Source organism: Mytilus trossulus, chromosome 13 (genome assembly GCF_036588685.1).
Source record: "Mytilus trossulus isolate FHL-02 chromosome 13, PNRI_Mtr1.1.1.hap1, whole genome shotgun sequence".
Lineage (NCBI taxonomy): Eukaryota > Metazoa > Mollusca > Bivalvia > Mytilida > Mytilidae > Mytilus > Mytilus trossulus.
In genome coordinates this window covers 56,926,059-56,946,471 of record NC_086385.1, presented here as the reverse complement: position 1 = coordinate 56,946,471, position 20,413 = coordinate 56,926,059, and the positions used below count along the sequence as shown (strand labels likewise).

The 20,413-nt window shown below is 34.8% G+C and overlaps 1 protein-coding gene across 1 annotated transcript; it reads left to right on the top strand.

Moving 5' to 3' along the window:
* Nucleotides 1-11,808: 11,808 nt before the first annotated feature.
* Nucleotides 11,809-12,873, top strand: LOC134694655 (phosphonoacetaldehyde hydrolase-like). Its single transcript, XM_063555699.1, has one exon. The coding sequence runs from the start codon at nt 11,886-11,888 to the stop codon at nt 12,729-12,731; it is 846 nt and encodes a 281-aa protein (XP_063411769.1). The 5' UTR covers nt 11,809-11,885; the 3' UTR covers nt 12,732-12,873.
* Nucleotides 12,874-20,413: the final 7,540 nt, after the last annotated feature.

Sequence of the window (20,413 nt, the reverse complement as noted above, 5' to 3'; positions counted from 1 at the left end):
TCAAAATGTACGCCTAGAATTCACTTTACACCAACAGGCCGGATAAAACAACTTTTAAAAATAAAATCAATGTGTGCAAGAAATGGAGTGGATATAAACATAAGGGTCCTACAGTAGAAGTGATGCTTTTATAACGGCAGTTAATTTTTTGGCAAAAAAATTTAGCACATCAAATGGACCAGAGTGATACCGTATTTTTTCTTATGTCCACTTCGAATGTCGTGGGCCTCAATCCTTTTTGTTGTCTGGGGGGACTATGGGATTGAAGTCACGCTTTTCGTTTTCCAAATTTTATTTTACAGCCATTTAACAAAACACATGGGTGACAGACGACACTAACTGTTCGCCGCCGACAAACATAAAAAGGTATACAGTCCCGTAAATTACAATAAACAGGCTAAATTAAATCCTACATTTCCGGTAACCAGAAATACCAAATAGAGGTATATAACACGAAACGGGTCAAATCTCCTTCAGTATTTGGTTTTAAAATTATGAAAAAAATATCAGACAATGTAACAGCTTAACACCTGCTTTGGTGAAAACAATTGTTTTTGTTGCTATTGAAATATAGGGATTTTTTTTGGGCCGGGGAGGGGGATAAAACAATGAATATGTCCACTACGTAATGGTCAATAACAAAACAAGTTTGGGAGAAAAACGTTTCGTATTGAAAACTACCACTACCATGCAGTCGTTTTTTTTAACTCTTTTTTTAATTATATTGCAATTTTCCATTTACAAACAAGTCTGTAATAGAGGTATTTAAAATAACTCTTGAAATAAAATTTTAGACAACTGGATTTTTTCCATTTTTTAGGTCTGAAAAACGCTCGTTTAAGCACGTAACGCCCTAGTGGATTGTGATTGTTTCAAACAAGTAACAACATGTTATTCAGTTCTGTCCCTATTTAAGTAAGATATACTTCTAAAAACAAAAACAATAACACAGTGTTCAAGTCTATGTCGCCTCTTGTAATCTATCATTGTGAAAGAAACAGCATCTATAGGCGCTAACATTGTATGCAAAGTGTTCCCTTATTTGATTGACTGCACATGTCAAAAAGAGGGACATTTGAAAGATCAAAAGAAGACGAGAAATGAGCAAAAAGCGACGGGCGACTTCAGAGTAAACAAATTAACAAAAAAAACTTTATAGACATCAATTGACACAGAAATTAACAACTATAGATCACCAAACGGCCTTAAACTTTTGTGCATAGCCCATACCGCATAGTCAGCTATAAAGGGCCCCGAAATGTAAAAAAAACTAACGGCCTAATCTTTGTACAAAAAATGAATGAAAAACAAAAATTTAAAACATCAACAAACGATAATCACGCAATTACAGCTCACTTTGGACAGACAAATAAATACATAATGTGACCGGGTTAAACATATAAGCGGGATCCCGACCATCCCCCTAACCTTGGACAGTGTTGTAACAGTACAACATAAGAACGAACAATAATAATCAGTTAAAATAACTGAACTCATCAGATAGATACAAAAAGAAATACATCTACTCAAACACAGAGTGGACGTGGCCAGGTACTTATATATCCCAACAACAAAAGGACACTCAGTACTGAGGTAACTGAGTATCTGAGGGTACTCGCTGTTAATGATAGCTAGTGCAAAGCCAATAACAACTAATAAAAAAATAATGCATTGAAGACTAAATTATCAATCACTGCAAATCTGACATCTGAATGCATTTAGTGTAAAGAGTTAGAAACAATCAGAGAAAACATGACCCTGTGCAATGCCAATATATGGGTATCGACAGATTGTAAATCCATGAATGTGTATATAACAAAAATATTTATTTCGCTTTAAATTTACTGATAACAAAATCAATATTAACATCATTAAAACAATATTCAATGATTTAATTACAGTGTTGCATTGGTGACCTTCTAAAATAAATCTATTTAAAGGATCGATAAATTTACCAGGATCGTCTATAAAAATTTCAGGGAACGGTATACAACATTTTCATAAAAACGTGGATGTGCAATCCCGTTTGAAACAAGTTTTCTACAGGTACAAATGTACAACCAAACTTCAGTGGTTTTCCTTTGTTTATGTGTTACATATTTAATTGTTTTTCGTCGATTTTTTTTGGTTCATAAATAAGGCCCTTAGTTTTCTCGTTTGAATTGTTTTACATTGCCATTTCGCGGCATTTTATAGCTAACTACGCGGTATTTGCTCTGCTTATTGCTGAAGGCCGTACGGTGACCTTTAGTTGTTTATTTCTGTGTCATTTGGTCTCTTGTAAAGAGTGTGAAGTCTCCGGTGTAAAACCGAAATCTAGAAAAGGACAGCGAAAGGACAGTTATTAACCGTCATTCTAATGCAATTAGTTTGTAACGATAATTTTCATTGGACGTTGACAAATATTTTGAGGGGTTAGATTCCACGTTCTACAAGTCCGTAACTAAGAAAGCCACCATTTTGAATTCCGATTTTTTTGTGGTATATATTTTCTCAAAAAATAAACAAGATTGTCACATTTTTAGCCTCAAAATCTTCTTTTTGTCTATATTGAAACCATTCTCAAGCGTACGAAAAGTAAAAATACGTTAAGTATTCATGTTTGACATCCAGAGTATACATATGACGTCACATTGTTTAGATGCTAAAGACGATGCAACAGTTTCGCGGACTTTTTCATTTATGGCATTTTTTAGGCAAAATATTTATTAAATGAAATTTTATTTAATCTGTGGCATTAGAATGGAGATAACTGTATTGTATTTTAAGCTTGGCCTTCGTAAAACTTGATTTTACTGTCGCAAATATCCGTTTACCTATCTCCGCTCCGCGTCGCTAGGTAAACTCAATTTGCGACAGTAAAATCTACGTTTTACGAAGGCCAAGCTTGAAATACAATACAGTTATCTCCTAAGTTATTACCGTTTAAATTATATTATTTTCAAGTAAGTTCCGTTTGGTTAATTTCGGCATAATTATTATCAGTGTCATCAAGATAACGGTAAGTGTTGTTAAATTTAAGAAATAATCTATGGCTTCCATGAATTATTTCGATTCTAATAGGACAAATACGATCATTAAAAAAACTGAAGCGAGGGTGGGTAAATCTGTGTATATGGCTGTTCTTTTTTACTCCCTGTTAGATAAAGCTCATCATTTTAATAGATCCGTAGCTTGCACGGATCATTTCGTGAACAACCGCTGAAAAAAAATATGTTTCATTCTCAAAACCAACAATTGTCATGTTGATTTATATGTTTTTCCCGTGCGCTACCGTCAAATCCAAAGTTGACATTTCGTAACCAATGAGCCGCCATGTTGACTTGCTGAAATCAGTACATATGCGAATAATGCAATAGAATAGAAAATCAAACATAACCTACCTTGATAATCAATTTTAATACAATAGTAAACGACATGTCAATAGTTAACGTAACAGAAAACGTTCAACTCTAGAGTTTTCATTTGTATGACGTCATGTTTTGAAATGACTTAAATGCGCCAAAAACATTAATAGACTTTCGCGGAATTTTATTTTATTTTTATTTTGTTGGTTTCTCCGAGCTCTTATGCATGACTTCTTTTTATTATGCATCCGAATAAGAATAAAAGTGATTTTGTCTTTTCTGAATTGCAATTTTTAAAACAATTAAATCGACAAAGGGTTTGCAAATAGGTTTCAATACATGTGGATTTACGTGGGAAGTATATTGTAACAGCCATTATTATTTACACCACGGAGTCTGCGCTAAGTATAGATATATCGAGAATTTTATCACAGTGTTGTTTACAAAGCGAAAGAAGCACGTCATATTAGAATTATCAATTAAATGCAATTTAGACGGGTCTTTACTGAGTTTGTTCATAACAGTACACAAACAAGTCTGCTATTAAAGATCATTAAAGGGATGACTTTGTAATTAGTGCCAACTAGAATACATATATCCTGTCGATAAACTTTGTTGTTGACTCTGCTGCAAGGTTGCTTCATATGAACTGAGACTACTATAACACATAGTAGTCTCAGATATGAATTGAAAGTTCATACGCATATCGAGTCTTATGTATACCAACCTCTAGACCCCCTACACCACTGGCAAATCGACAACAATAAGTTATAAGGGATTCAGACATAGTATTCCTATGCAAATTCCCTAAAGTCAGCAATCTTTTGAACCGGTGCACCTCTGGAGGTTGTTGTGGAATAGTGCCGAAACAGCCGAGAAAGGACGACTCCACCTGATGATGGAACTGGATTAGCATTCTTGTGGTGAGTTCAAGGTAATTAAACAAAACAGTTAACTATTACAAATCACTAAAAACTGCTGTTTACCATGTAATGTAGTTCAACACTTTTAACATAAATATTCTTACCTGTATTACAACTGGTTGCTACTTTCCCGCAATAAGTGCAAAATAAAACCAAAACGAGGGTCGTCGAAATCATTTTATTTGAATTGTTGGTGCTAGTTTAGGTTCTGTTATTTTGTGTTCCTTCATTTGTAGTTTCTGACATGTTATTGTATGCCAACCCTGTTGTAATTTGATATTTTAATTACATTTTGTCACGCATTTGTCATGTAATGATTTTATTTTCAATTAGAATTAAGTTATCAAAGTACTACAGTTTTAAAATTACACAATGTATTTTTTGTTTCTGATATTGCAAAACTTCAAAAACAATATTCAAAAAAATGTTTTATGCAGTTCAGTCTCAATTTATAAACAGGAGATGTGGTATAAAATTGAGAATGGAAATGGGGAATGTGTCAAAGAGACAACAACCCGACCAAAATAAAAAAACACAACAGCAGAAGGTCACCAACAGGTCTTCAATGTAGCGAGAAATTCCCGCACCCGGAGGCGTCCTTCAGCTGGCCCCTAAACAAATATATACTAGTTCAGTGATAATGAACGCCATACTAATTTCCAAATTGTACACAAGAAAATAAAATTTAAATAATACAAGACTAACAAAGGCCAGAGGCTCCTGACTTGGGACAGGCGCAAAAATGCGGCGGGGTTAAACATGTTTGTGAGATCTCAACCCTCCCCCTATACCTCTAACCAGTGTAGAAAAGTAAAAGCATAACAATACGCACATTAAAATTCAGTTCAAGAGAAGTCCGAGTCTGATGTCAGAAGATGTAACCAAAGAAAATAAACAAAATGACAATAATACATAAATAACAACAGACTACTAGCAGTTAACTGACATGCCAGCTCCAGACTTCAATTAAACTGACTGAAAGATTATGATTTCATCATATGAACATCAGGCACAATCCTTCCCGTAAGGGGTTTAGTATCATACCATCATAACATATATGAGAAGAACATAACCCGTGTCATGCCAACAACTGTTTTTAGAATAAATGTGTTAAGTTCCGACGCAAAGACCTTATCAGTGACTCAATATTAACGCCAAAATATGCAATCTTTAATGACTTGACAACAGTATCGTAATTATATCCCTTCTTAATAAGTCTATTCAAAGGTTTTATAAGTTTATGAGGTGAATACTGACACCTTTGTGCTTTATAAAGAATATTTCCATAAAAAATTGGATGTGAAATACCTGAACGTATAAAAAGTCTGCATGTTGAGCTATATTTACGAATGATGTCTTTATACCGATGATAAAATTTAGTAAATGTTTTGACTAGTTTGTGATATCGAAAACCCTGGTGTAATAATTTTTCAGTAATACATAAATTTCTCTCGTTAAAATCTAAAACATTGTTACATACACGAGCGAATCGTACAAGTTGAGATATATAAACACCGTAAGATGGTGACAAGGGAACGTCACCATCTAAAAACGGATAATTAACGATAGGAAATGAAAAATCATCCCTTTTATCATAAATTTTAGTATTCAGCTTTCCGTTAGTGATATAGATATCAAGATCGAGGAAAGGGCAGTGGTCATTGTTAGTATTAGCTTTATTTAAAGTGAGTTCACCAGGATAAATTTCATTAATATACATACTGAAGTCGTCATTATTGAGAGCCAAAATATCATCCAAATATCTAAAAGTATTATTAAATTTGTTTATCAGATGTTGTTTTGATGGGTCTTTGCTTATTTTTGTCATAAATTGTAACTCGTAACAATACAAAAAGAGGTCCGCAATAAGTGGTGCACAGTTAGTCCCCATTGGAATTCCGATAATCTGACGATATACGGAATCCCCAAAGCGAACAAAAATGTTATCTAGTAAAAATTCAAGGGCATATATAGTATCAAAGCATGTCCAATTAACATAGTTTTTTTGTTTATTGCTACTAAAAAATGACCTAAAAGAGTTTGAACATATATATTCACATTCTGATTTTTTGAATGCCCATTTAATTAGATGTGTGAATTTTTTCTTAATGAGAATGTGAGGCAATGTGGTATACAGGGTAGAAAAATCAAAACTTTGAACAGATTCAAAATCACCAATATAAGCATGCAATTTATCAAGTACTTCCAACGAGTTCTTGACACTCCAAAAGTAATTTATTCCACTATTTTCGAAGGCCTTATTTGAACAATTTATTATAAGGTTTTTAATTGTACCAAGTGTGCTGGTAAGAATAATAGACAATTTAGTAGTTGAACAATGGCTTGAAGACGAAATAAATCTATATTTGTAAGGGGTTTTGTGTAGCTTCGGAAGCCAATACATAGTTGGAACTTTCATTGTATTTGGCTCTGCTTGTAAAGCGGTGGCTAAAAGTTTATGTTTGTTACAGATTTCGTTTTCTGAAAATGGAGTCAGTTGGAATGTTGGTGAATTGGTGATTTCCTTTTTCAGAACCTCGATGTAAAATTTACGTCAAACAATAATAATATTATTAGCAGCTTTATCGGCCGGGACAAAAACAAATTCCTTGGCTAGTTCTTTTAGTTTATGTTTGATACGAGAAATAGGTTTATTGTGGTTATTGTTAATAGTAAAATGTTCTTTAAAATGTTGAATACGTATATCAACTATCTTCATTACTGAATTAAAAAAAGAGTCCAAAGATTTTTTGTCAGCTTTTTCCCGTTTTATCCATTTCATACAGTAAGTAAGGAGTGAGTCGTGGATGATATTACGACACTCATTCCAATTAATAATTGACGGGGGACGATATTTAGGTCCTTTACTGAGAAATGATTTTAACTCTCGGTCTTGAACGATGTTAAGATCTCCTGTTATAACATGGGAAATGGTTCCATAAATATATTCGGAATTACTGCAATTACATGAAGTAGGTGTATTTTCACTGATATTAACATCTTTACACAATTGACTATAATTAAACACAAATTTCCGGGTAGATTTCTTGTAAATATAACAAATAAGAGGTAGCTCAGTATTGTCAAAATATCCAGGAATTTGTTCTTTAACAGAATGGTCGTTAAATATACCGGCAATATTTACAAAATCAAAGCCTTTGTTGACATACTTAATTTTAATAAAATGTTTTTTATGATCTTCAGGGCGATCAATTTTGGGAAATAATTTAGAATAACAATATGCCATAATAATTTGAACAATTTCATACTTAGGACTGCTATATGAAATTGTGTTGCAATCCTCCAAAATTTTATTTAACTTATTAACCGGTAACGAACAGAGTTTTGTTAACAGATAATGTCTGCCGTTGTTTTTTGAAATAGAAATAAGGTCCGAAATATTGGTATGATTGGCCCGAAATTTTCTTTGATTGCGATTTGTTCTACAACCGTGAGAACGGTTTTTACGAACAGTTTTAGAAACAATATCCAAAATGTTAACGGAATTGGTTCTAGATATATTACCAATTCCCATGATATTATCATTTAGACCGAGAGGGTAAACTGTCTGTAATTTTTTAATCCAATTTAATTCAATTATTTTCCGTGATCGTACAAACTTTGAATGCGATTCACCAGGCTGCTTATTTACTACTTCTAAAGGTTGAACTGCTAAATATTTAAAAGGATGGTTGTGCTTCTTAAGGTGTTGGTAAATGATACTTTTGAATTTATTAGGTCTTTTAAAACGATACAGATGTTCTTGAGTGCGTTTTGATAAATATCTTCCAGTTTCTCCTACGTACTGAATACCACATCCCGGTTTGTTTCATGTGAGTAAATAAATAATACTGTTTGTTTTTCAAGTAATATCAGTTTCAAAATTTAAAGAAAATGTGCGACCATTAAACGTGGACCTTACCGTATTGTTGGTGGAAAGACGGGGACATGTAAGTCATTTTTTGGCATGACACTTATCGATAGAAGGGTAACCACGATTTTTATTGTTAAAAATGTTAGCGATGGTAGTATTTTTAGATAACCGATTTTGAAAATTGAGACGTGTAGATACCCTTTGAACAAGTTTAGTATTTAGTATTTTTCCGTTTCTTAGTTTCATAATTGTTTTGTTAGTGAATTACATAATAAAGGAGCAAAGATTGGCGTCCAGAATATGAACCAGCATACAATAATTAAGTTAAGTAAAAGTGATAAATTTGTTCGGTTGAAAATGTCGAACGCTATCAGTATTAATTACCCGAAAAAGATAGTGTATATCAGGGTATGACTGATGGCTGACCAATTAGTAGAATGGGGCTGAATATTGAAATACTACTTTTTGATAAACATTCCTAAAGTAATGAACTAGAGAAGTTCTCGCTCGGACACACACTCCATAATCTAGTATATTATAAGAGCATAAACCTGAAGCACGGGGAGGCACTCTACTGCCTCCACACGGCACTAAAGACAAACTCTGTAAAAAATAAAATTGAGAATGGAAATGGGGAATGTGTCAAAGAGACAACAACCCGACCAAAATAAAAAAACACAACAGCAGAAGGTCACCAACAGGTCTTCAATGTAGCGAGAAATTCCCGCACCCGGAGGCGTCCTTCAGCTGGCCCCTAAACAAATATATACTAGTTCAGTGATAATGAACGCCATACTAATTTCCAAATTGTACACAAGAAAATAAAATTTAAATAATACAAGACTAACAAAGGCCAGAGGCTCTGCCAATGAGACAACTCTTTACAAGAGACAAAAATTAACAACCTTAGGTCAACGTAAGGCCTTAAAATGAGCAAAGCCCACTCCTCATATATAGTCAGCTATACCCATTTTAAAATTATAATTATGGCGTATCAGATCTAGTAATGCATCTGTTTGCACCTGTCCTATGACAGGAACCTGGTGTTGTGGTTGTCGTTTGTTGATGTGGTTCATATTTACTCGTTTCTCGGTTTTTTTTTATATACTAGTAGATAAGACCTTTGGTTTTCGTGTTTAAATGATTATACATTAGTCAGTTTTTGGGCCCTTTATAGCTTGCTCTTCGGTGTGAGCCAAGGCTTCGTGTTGAGGGACGCACTTTGACCTATATAGGATGACTTTTACAAACTGACCTGGATGGAGAGTTGTCTAATGTTTCAGGTCAGATGTCTTCATATATACTGTGACGTACATGTAATTCAGCATAGTATAATATGTTTGATTATTAGAGTGATCTTACAAAAGGTATGGCATCGTATGACGAAATATTAGGATTCGACTTTGCAAGGGTTATATCATCATATAAGTAGCAAACATGTGGAAATTGTTTGTTTTCAAAGACAGGATGTTAACAGAGATTTGTTGCATTTTGAGCTTCAAATCGTTGCAAGTTAAGTGTGAATTATTATTCTGTAACAATGTTGTTATACAGTACTATTATACACCCTGTCACTGTGGCAAATATGTCATTGTGAAAAGGCCTCCTATTGCAGTGCGATTCCTCAAATGTTGCAGGTGTCTGTTACTGATATCATCCTTGAATTTAGATGCCTTTTAAAATTTCAGACGCATAGAGCCTCTTGTTTTACCGTGTCTTACATTTTAATGGTTTGTTCATAATAATTTATGTACGTTTTTTTGTAAAATTTTATATTTATTGTTGAAATCCTTATTTTATTAATTAATATCACTAATATTAAGGTTTGAATCTACAAGCTTAATAAGCTGCTTTGACTTAATTCTGCATACGCGTATATTTTCAGAGCATGATTGATATTATTTTTTAAAAAATCATCCGCAACTGAATAAAACTAACACGTATACAAAAATACAGTTTACAGAAAGGTTAATGTGAAGGCAGAAATATACATAAATAAACGTGTGAATCAATGCTACATTGTGTTTTATTGATTTTCTGTTCTTATAAACAAAACAATCAGGAAACTTGCTCTCTTGTCTGGTAAGTTTCGTCTTATTGAATGTATAATTGGAGGTCTGTTTGGTATATATCGCCTCTTTTTTTTTTAGAATATTCAAAATATATTAGAGATAGCGAATTTCTCATTAATTTTATTCATGCGATCCGATTTGAAATAACAAGTCCATAAATGGCATTCATTAGTTTAACTGTACACATCAAGGTTATGTTTTCAAACTGCGTAGTATTTTTCTGAAGCCGAGTGTATGATTATTGTTCTGTCTGATTATGTCATTTCTGTGGCAAGCCATTTTCATATTTATTTCATTTTTGAAATAATAAAGTAGAAAAGATAGCTTAATTATAAATAAATTATAGTTTACAAATCTTATAAACTAATTGAAATGTTTAAAAAATTAGATAAGATATCTTATAAATCAAATAAGCAATCTTATATGTTTCGTTCAAAAGATAACTCTTCTATTATATTTTTTTAGTTTTAAAGATATCTTATCAACTTAATTACCTAAAACTGTCAATTAGCCTTAACATGCATGAAATATTTGTCACTGGACGTAAGTAAATGTTGATTCAAAAGCTCATTTTCAAACGTAGACTCTAATGTGCAACGTAAACTCTAAAACAGCTATATAAAAATTCATTACATAAAATGTACTGTTGATACATGTATAATAGGTGGCGGATGACTGTTTAACATCCAGTGTCTTACTGAACGAGAAGATTTTAATATGATAAAGATATAAACCATGCATGGTACTAGACCGACCATCTGAGCCTTACTTTTAACCTACTTTACAAGGTAAAAGTCCGTTCGTTCACTCTACTCGGTTTGTACTTTTAACCTTGACATATAATAATATCTTTAAGTGAAGCACCCAAGGTTACAGGGTCATGACACAGGTCACCAGGATTGATAACGTCTGAATCCTTGTCATTACAGCCTTCTTTACCTCTACTAACATTTGATTATATCACATTTGTTTTAATAGAAATGCCATGGGTAGATTTTGAAAGCATGGCATGAAATTGGCGATGGAAAAGGAAACTAGTAGTATATAATAGGTTTATTTAACATCCAATAATCAACACAAAACATTACGAACTCGTCTTTTTTGTTACAACAAAATTCAACTTATCAATCACTTTGACATATTTGTTAAATAACGCGTAATTTTTCTTCTTCTCTTATATCGATCTCTTAAATACTGATTCGCAGTTTTAGCCAGGGTATTCTCTCATGGGTAAAGGGTTATCTGAAAAGAAATAATATTTCCATTATTTAGTTTAAAAAACGGGTACTGGAAGATTTTGGTTTTACGAGTCTCGCTTATTGTTGTTTAAGCGCAGTTCTATTCACCTTTAACAAATCCCCCTCCCCCCCCCAGAAAAAAATGAATTAAACATATCAAATTATCGTCCACTACACATCTTCGTGTATCTGAAACAAATAATATGTTGATTTCACTGGTCATTTTGAACAAATATGTAATTTTTACGTCATAAATGTACGGTTAAGTACTTATACTTGACCAATTTTCAACATTGATGTCAAATTAATACACAAATGTTATCATCTAAAATTAACTTCAAACTTCAAGGACAATAACATGATAAACAAATTATCTCTACTACGATAACATAATACATTATACATACAGTTCATACTTTGTAGAGTTCAAGATGGCTGCTTCATTTCGTTATGCGCGCCAGTACATTGGCCCAGTAAAGGCTGTAATATTGGATTGGAGTGGTACTACGGCTGACAAATATGTCCTAGCTCCTGCAGTTGTTTTTGTTGATGTTTTTAAGAAACATGGCGTACCTATCTCAATGTTGGAGGCACGGGAACCGATGGGACTTAGGAAGGATCTACACATCAAGGCTTTGACGGAAATTCCAGATATTCGACAACGTTGGAAAGAAATAAAGGGGCAGGAACCGACACAAAACGACGTAGATAAAATGTTTGCAGATTTTGTGCCAATGCAATTAGCATGCCTTCGTACGTATACAGACCTACTTCCAGGTACAACAACTGCAGTGAAACAATTGAGGGACAATTTCAAAGTAAAAATTGGACACACTACTGGTTTCTTAAGTTCCATGGTTGAAGTCTTGTTGGAGGATGCCAAAAAACAAGGATATGTACCAGATGCATCGGTCTCTGGAGATGACGTCATTAACGGGGCACGTCCTAAGCCTCACATGGTCTATAAAAATATGGATTTACTTGACGTGAGTACGATCCAGTCGGTTGTAAAAGTTGACGATACGGTTTCTGGAGTTGGGGAAGCCCTTGAAGCTGGATGTTGGGGTGTTGGTGTTGCTAAATATAGTAACTATATGGATATTAATAGTTTAGAAGATGCCGATAAAATGACACCGGAGGAGGAATTAAGAAAAATTCAGAAGTCTCGTGAGATATTACGAAAGTCTGGTGCGCATTATGTAATTGACAGCATTGTGGATTTACCGGAAGTTGTAGAAGAAATTAACCAGAGACTAAAGCATGGAGAAAAACCGTAACTTATGTGAATGACCAATGTTATATAAATGACATCTCAAAACTTGACAACAATTGATGGTGATTTCCCATGGTAAAATCACTATTTATTTTGATATTGTTATTGTAAAAATATCACTACTGTTACAAAAATAATACCTTCAATTTGTTTTCTGTTATATACATGATAACTACAATGTATATCGATGTCTCCTCATGTTCCTCTTTTAATACTGGTCAAGAGTTGGCTCTAAAATATTGAGAATTTAACATTTGTGGTTGAAGTCATAAAACTTTGCTCAGTGCTTGGAGCACAAAAAATCATGCTCGAAACATGCAGCATTTTGATTGGTTGATTTTGGAGTATGAGTACAAAAAACTTACTCGAAAGTTTTATGATTTCTAGGCTTGATGTAGACACTTGTCTATTATTTAAGTCCATGTGTCGATATCTAGCTCTATCTCGTCCTCTTTTCCTCGATGTTACCTACCGAATCAGACGCAGTATCATCGGTGTTTACTCACACAAGCAACACGACGGGTGCCAAACGTGAAACATTATCTGTTTACCTTTCTGGAGAATATGACATCCCCCCAGGATTTGGTTTGGTTTATGTTGGTCTTTATTTTGCTTTTCCGGGTTGTGTTTTGTATACTGTTGGTTGTCGTTTGATTAGGTTTATTTGCTTTGACATCGTCAGTTATTTTAGGACTCGTGAGTTTGATTATCCCTATGATATCGTTCGTCTCTCTTATATATCTGTTCTGTTTCATTAGGTGTCAGACCACCAATTAAAAATCCCTATCTGTTCAACCAAATTTTGCAATTTTCACAGCTTTCTAAATATTTTACTTCATAGAAACCAGGTATATCCTGAATTGTACATGTATCAGCATTCTACATGCCAATTTTCACCATACCTTTAAAGCCTTCTCACAAATTAACTGACCATTAAACAGAGATACTCAAAAAAACAAACCTGGTTTTCTGAAAATCTAAAATTAGTATACTATGGAGCGCATTAATCCTCAATTTTTAATGCAAACTCATAGACAAGTAAATTTTGGCTCAAAATGACCTAGATATATGTCTCTTTCACCAAAAGTTTCATTTCTGCATATTTGTTGGTTAGTTTAAGTAAACAAGTACATCAAAAGCACTATTTTGTGTCAGAGTAGGGCTACTTTTCTAAATTGGAGGGAGTAATTGGTGGTCTGACACCATTAAGTCACCGGAGGATAATCATTGTCCTATAGTTGTTATTTTCTGTGTCATTTGGTCTCTTGTGGAGAGCACTGTTGTCTCATTGGCAATTATACCACATCTTCTTCTTTATAATGATATAATAAGGTAGCACTATCTTCATATATTCTTGGTGCTCTTGACCGCAAAATAGTGTTTGGTTATTGTTTTCTTTTGCACATTTGACATGTTGGTATAATTAACTTCAGGCGATTTCTGCATATTTGTTGGTTAGTTTAAGTAAACAAGTACATCAAAAGCACTATTTTGTGTCAGAGTAGGGCTACTTTTCTAAATTGGAGGGAGTAATTGGTGGTCTGACACCATTAAGTCACCGGAGGATAATCATTGACCTATAGTTGTTATTTTCTGTGTCATTTGGTCTCTTGTGGAGAGCACTGTTGTCTCATTGGCAATTATACCACATCTTCTTCTTTATAATGATATAATAAGGTAGCACTATCTTCATATATTCTTGGTGCTCTTGACCGCAAAATAGTGTTTGGTTATTGTTTTCTTTTGCACATTTGACATGTTGGTATAATTAACTTCAGGCGAAAGGATACATTTAATTATTTATTTGTTATAGTATGCTCAACACTTCAAACTTACGACCATTATTGCTACAAAAATACTGTAAAAGGATGGCTAATTGTGGCCCAAAACTTTAGGTAACTGGTGGCATTTATCCTCACAATTTGTTTCTTGAATCGAACAGTACAGTTAAAATGTATTTATGCTGCTTTGGCCTAATAGTAGTTAGAAATTGATGAAACCCTGTATTTAATTTTCTTTTTTTTAAAATGATAAATTATGGTTGAGGCTACCAACTGTGATCAAACACGACAGATAATGATGTACACTTTTGAAAAACAACAACAATTACCAGGTTAAATATTTAATACGCAAGACGCGCGTTTTGTCAATACAAGACTAACCAGTGACGATCAGATGAAAAAAGTTCGAAAGCCAAAAAAAGTTCAAAATTGAAGAGCATTCAGGACCAAAAGTTCCAAAAAGTTTTGCCTATAATACGGATAGGGGTTTCTGCCTGGGATAAGAACATCCTTATCATTTAGAATAATTCTTACTTTTGCAAACAATCATAATTTTTATAAAATGACTATAAAATAGATAAACTCATCATAGATACCAGGACTAAATTTTGTATAAACGCCAGACACGCGTTTCGTCTGCAAAAGAGTCACCAGTTACACTCGAATCCAAAAAAGGTAAAAAGGCCAAAATAAAGTACGAAGTTGAAGAGCATTAAGGACCAAAATTCCTAAAAGTGATATTTAAGGCAAGCAGATGGGATTGTGACACACTAGCTGAATTATCTATATATAGTACAGTTTAATAGAAAATATATATATGCTTCTTTTTACGGCATCACAAGGACGAGTGTAAGCACATTGTAACAACAATTAATGTTTGACCATTGGTCAATCTAAAAAAAAAAACACTTTGTAAAGACTACAATTTATTGAAATTTAATAGCATTACATGTATATATATACAGTTTATTGATACATGTAATATATATGTAAAGGTTCTTTTTATTCCAAGAAATGGCGTGCAAAATATATCAAGTCAACAATAGTTATCCAAGGTACAATCTTTAAACATATTAAGACATACAAATAAACTTTATAGACACTAACTGAGGGATTTATAAACTAAACGGTAGTGAGAACGGGTACATCGACAGGACAAGCGTCTCCTGCTTTAAACGCGTCATCAGCTATGTAAATCGACACTCAAAATGATGTTACAACGAGAGAAAAAAACCGCGGCAAACAGTCCAGAGTCCTCTTGTTCGTCTTTTATTTTGACAACGCCACATTTTGCCACAAAAACATATCGTTTAGCCTTTATTGAAATATTGCACTTTAAATTGATTGTATATGTTCATAAAACTCAGGATATGATGTATGCACACTATACATTTCCTTGTTGAAACATATAATATTTTTTTTAACCATTTTGACAATAGTCTTTATAATTTTATAAGTAGAAATTGTACAGCATTACTAGGTATAGGTACTAGGAATAGGTGTTCTAACGTTGCTTATTACATGTAAGACATAAACGAAAAATAATGTGTCCATAGTACGAATGCCCTAATCGCACTATAATTTTCTATGTTCAGTGGACCGTGAAAATGTAACACACACAGAAACGAACAATAATATAACAATGGTAATTTTCCTGACTTTGGAACAGGTCGTTTTAAGTAAAAATTGGTGGGTTTAACCTGGTTTTGTGGCATGCCAAACCTCCCGCTATTATGGCAATGTTACTGAATATAACATTAAAATGACAACATTACATGTCAGGACTACAATACAAATAAATATTGTTCATAATCTGACCTTGAAACGGATTTGAATTCGTTCTCCTGTTGTAGGGTTAGGGTTAGGGGAGGGTTCTGTTCAATTGTTACACCACTGTCACAGGGTAGGGGAGGGTACTGTTCTACTGTTATACCATTGTCCCAGGTTTAGGGAGGTTTGTTCATAATCTGACCTTGAAACGGATTTGAATTCGTTCTCCTGTTGTAGGGTTAGGGTTAGGGGAGGGTTCTGTTGTACTGTTACACCACTGTCACAGGGTATAGGAGGGTTCTGTTCTACTGTTACACCACTGTCACAGGGTAGGGGAGGGTTCTGTTGTACTGTAACACCACTGTCACAGGGTAGGGGAGGGTTCTGTTGTACTGTTACACCACTGTCACAGGGTAGGGGAGGGTTCTGTTGTACTGTTACACCACTGTCACAGGGTAGGGGAGGGTTCTGTTGTACTGTTACACCACTGTCACAGAGTAGGGGAGGGTACTGTTGTACTGTTACACCACTGGCACAGGGTAGGGGATGGTTCTGTTCTAGTGTTACACCACTGTCACAGAGTAGGGGAGGGTTCTGTTCTACTGTTACACCACTGTCACAGGGTAGGGGAGGGTTCTGTTCTACTGTTACACCACTGTCACAGGGTAGGGAATGGTTCTGTTCTACTGCTACACCACTGTCACAGGGTAGGGGAGGGTACTGTTGTACTGTTACACCACAAGCACAGGGTAGGGGATGGTTCTGTTCTACTGTTACACCACTGTCACAGGGTAGGGGAGGGTACTGTTCTACTGTTACACCACTGTCACAGGGTAGGGGGGGTTCTTTTGTACTGTTACTCCACTGTCACAGGGTAGTGGAAGGTTCTGTTCTACTGTTACACCACTGTCACAGGGTAGGGGAGGGTACTGTTGTACTGTTACACCACTGTCACAGGGTAGGGGAGGGTTCTGTTCTACTGTTACACCACTGTCACAGAGTAGGGGAGGGTACTGTTGTACTGTTACACCACTGTCACAGGGTAGGGGAGGGTTCTGTTCTACTGTTACACCACTGTCACAGAGTAGGGGAGGGTACTGTTGTACTGTTACACCACTGTCACAGGGTAGGGGAGGGTACTGTTCTACTGTTATACCATTCATATTGTCCCAGGTTTAGGGAGGTTTGTTCATAATCTGACCTTGAAACGGATTTGAATTCGTTCTCCTGTTGTAGGGTTAGGGTTTGGGGAGGGTTCTGTTCTACTGTTACACAACTGTCACAGGGTAGGGGAGGGTACTGTTCTATTGTTATACCATTGTCCCAGGTTTATGGAGGTTTGTTCATAATCTGACCTTGAAACGGATTTGAATTCGTTCTCCTGTTGTAGGGTTAGGGTTAGGGGAGGGTTCTGTTCTACTGTTATACCATTGGCCCAGGTTTAGGGAGGTTTGTTCATAATCTGACCTTGAAACGGATTTGAATTCGTTCTCCTGTTGTAGGGTTAGGGGAGGGTTCTGTTCTACTGTAAAACCATTGTCCCAGGTTTGGGGAGGTTTATTCATAATCTGACCTTGAATCAGATTTAAATTCGTTCTCCTGTTGTACTGTTACACAACTGGCACAGGGTAGGGGAGGGTTCTGTTCTACTGTTATACTATTGTCCCAGGTTTAGGGAGGTTTGTTCATAATCTGACCTCGAAACGGATTTAGATTCGTTCTCCTGTTGTACTGTTATACCACTGGCACAAGATAGGGGAGGGTTCCGGTGTACTCAGGGTACAGCACTGTACCAGGGTAGGGGAGGGTTTTGGTGTACTGTTACAGCACTGTCTCAGGTTAAGGGAGGGTTGGTATCCCGATAACATGTTGAATCCCACCACATTCTGTATGTACGTGCCTGTCCCAAGTCAGGAGCCTGTAATTTAGTGGTTGACGTTTGTTGATGTGTTTATATATTTGTTTTTCGTTAATTTTTGGTACATAAATAAGACCGTTATTTTTTCTCGTTTGCTCCTGAGACTACTATAACACAGTATAGTAGTTTCATGTACATCCAAGTAATTTTGTGTAGTTTATTCCCAGACAGTATAAACAATTCCTATATCTAAAATGGTTGTCTTTGGGAATTTAAATGAAGATTGAGTATCTGCTGTTTCTTGTAGTTCAATAGTCCAGCATTTATGATTGTGGATATCAGTTTTTTTCCCGTACTCAGTACTCTTAAAGGCAGTTTTCTATTGTGGTCAAGAATGTTCAGCAGTAAAATTGATTGAGGAAAAAAGCTTTTAGGATTTTTGGAATTGACTGATATTTGTCTTTTTAGAATTTCCTGTAATTTAGATCTAGAGTTGTCACATGACAGAATTGCATGTAAGAGAGTCGGTTTCTTTCTGTGGATTTCTCCGGGTATGACACCAGGTAAAAGAAAAATGACAGGAATAGCCGACCCTTTAGAGAAAGATTGTATGGATCTGAGTTCTTAGTGAATCTTTTCCTATAGTTCATTTGAGCTTTGGTAAGAGTGAGGACTTCCAACCCATATAGAAGTCTAAGCAATACATATAAACAATAATCAATTGTATATTATTTCAGAGATTTTTAGATTCAATGAGTTGGTTCCATGTAGACCTGAGTTCATTAGAGCATACTTGGTTCTTCTTGCAGATTTGATACGTTCCTCTATGTTAATTTCACCTTATGTTCAGTGGCGGATCCAGGGGGTGGTCCCACGGCGCACCGGACCACCCCCATGACGAACCTCAAATTTTTTGGAAGTGTCTATTTTCAATAACTAGCTAATTAACAAATTAACACTTAAGATTAATCCTTTCATCGCACTAATTGGTTATGGATTACCTGGATACCTGGAGGTGTCACAATGATAGTATACGGATCAATATGCGTTTCACCTGTATATATGTTCCGGACCATATGAGTATTTGGACCATACGCGTATGGTCATGACCGTATGCGTATACTCATATGGTCCGACCATACGCGTATGGTCCGACCGTACGCGTATGGTCCGACCGTACGCGTATGGTCCGACCGTACGCGTATGGTCCGACCGTACGCGTATGGTCGGACCATATGAGTATAATACTCGTTTGGTTATTAACGGGCCGGACCATATGAGTATTTGGACCATATAGGTATATGTATTTTTTCAAATTACATTATAAACGTTTCAATAATACAAAAACTTTATCTAAAAAAACAGTGATGGTTTAAAACATGACAATTTTTTTAAATTTTATAAACCAAAAAACTACGTAAAAAAAGTATTGATGCCATAGTTAGTTTTCATCGCTAGTTACATTCGTGCATATAGGTTTGGATGACATTCACTTCCACACGGTATCATAGCTTTTTTGCATTTGCAAGAAATTTGTGCACGATCTTTTTCATTTACACATTTTGTTTGCGAGTGAAAAACAAGCCTTTTTTGCAGCTGCGTTCAGTGATACCAAGGTCTTTGGCAATTCTGATGTCTACGGTGTTTTTAAGAAGCTCTAGATCTCAAATATCGTAAAATGACTGCAATACACCATCTTCACAACACAACTTAAATAAACTAATAGTATGCTACTTTCCAGTGACTTCTTATGTTCATTAAGAATTTTTTGGAATTTAATTTTTTAGTCGACATATTGCCAATTACTCGATATAACTAATCAGTAATGACCATCGGTATAAAATGTGTTTGCTTTAAGTTTGACAATTAAGTAAAATTTACTATGTGAAACTTCTTATTTTTATTTAGCTTATCTTTTTATTATAATATAATGATAGAATTACCTATATGATAGCGTATTTTGAATGAACGGTCATACCATATGAAGAGTTTAGAAGTATTAAAAGTAAACTGTAACAGAGTGTTAATTACCCCGACCACAAATTATTTTTGTATTTTTAAGTGAAATTTCCAAATATAATTGCATTCTCCAACTAAAGGAGTCTCGGTTTTAAATTTCATTTATGTACATTTTGAAAAAAACCAATCATTATGAATGAATTAAATTAAATTTGTTTATCTATCTCTTTGAGCCCCCCCCCCTCTTTCCCCAAACATCAACAGCAATTCAAGCACAGAAGTTGGTACAGGCATTTGTACAAAGCGCAACATTTGATG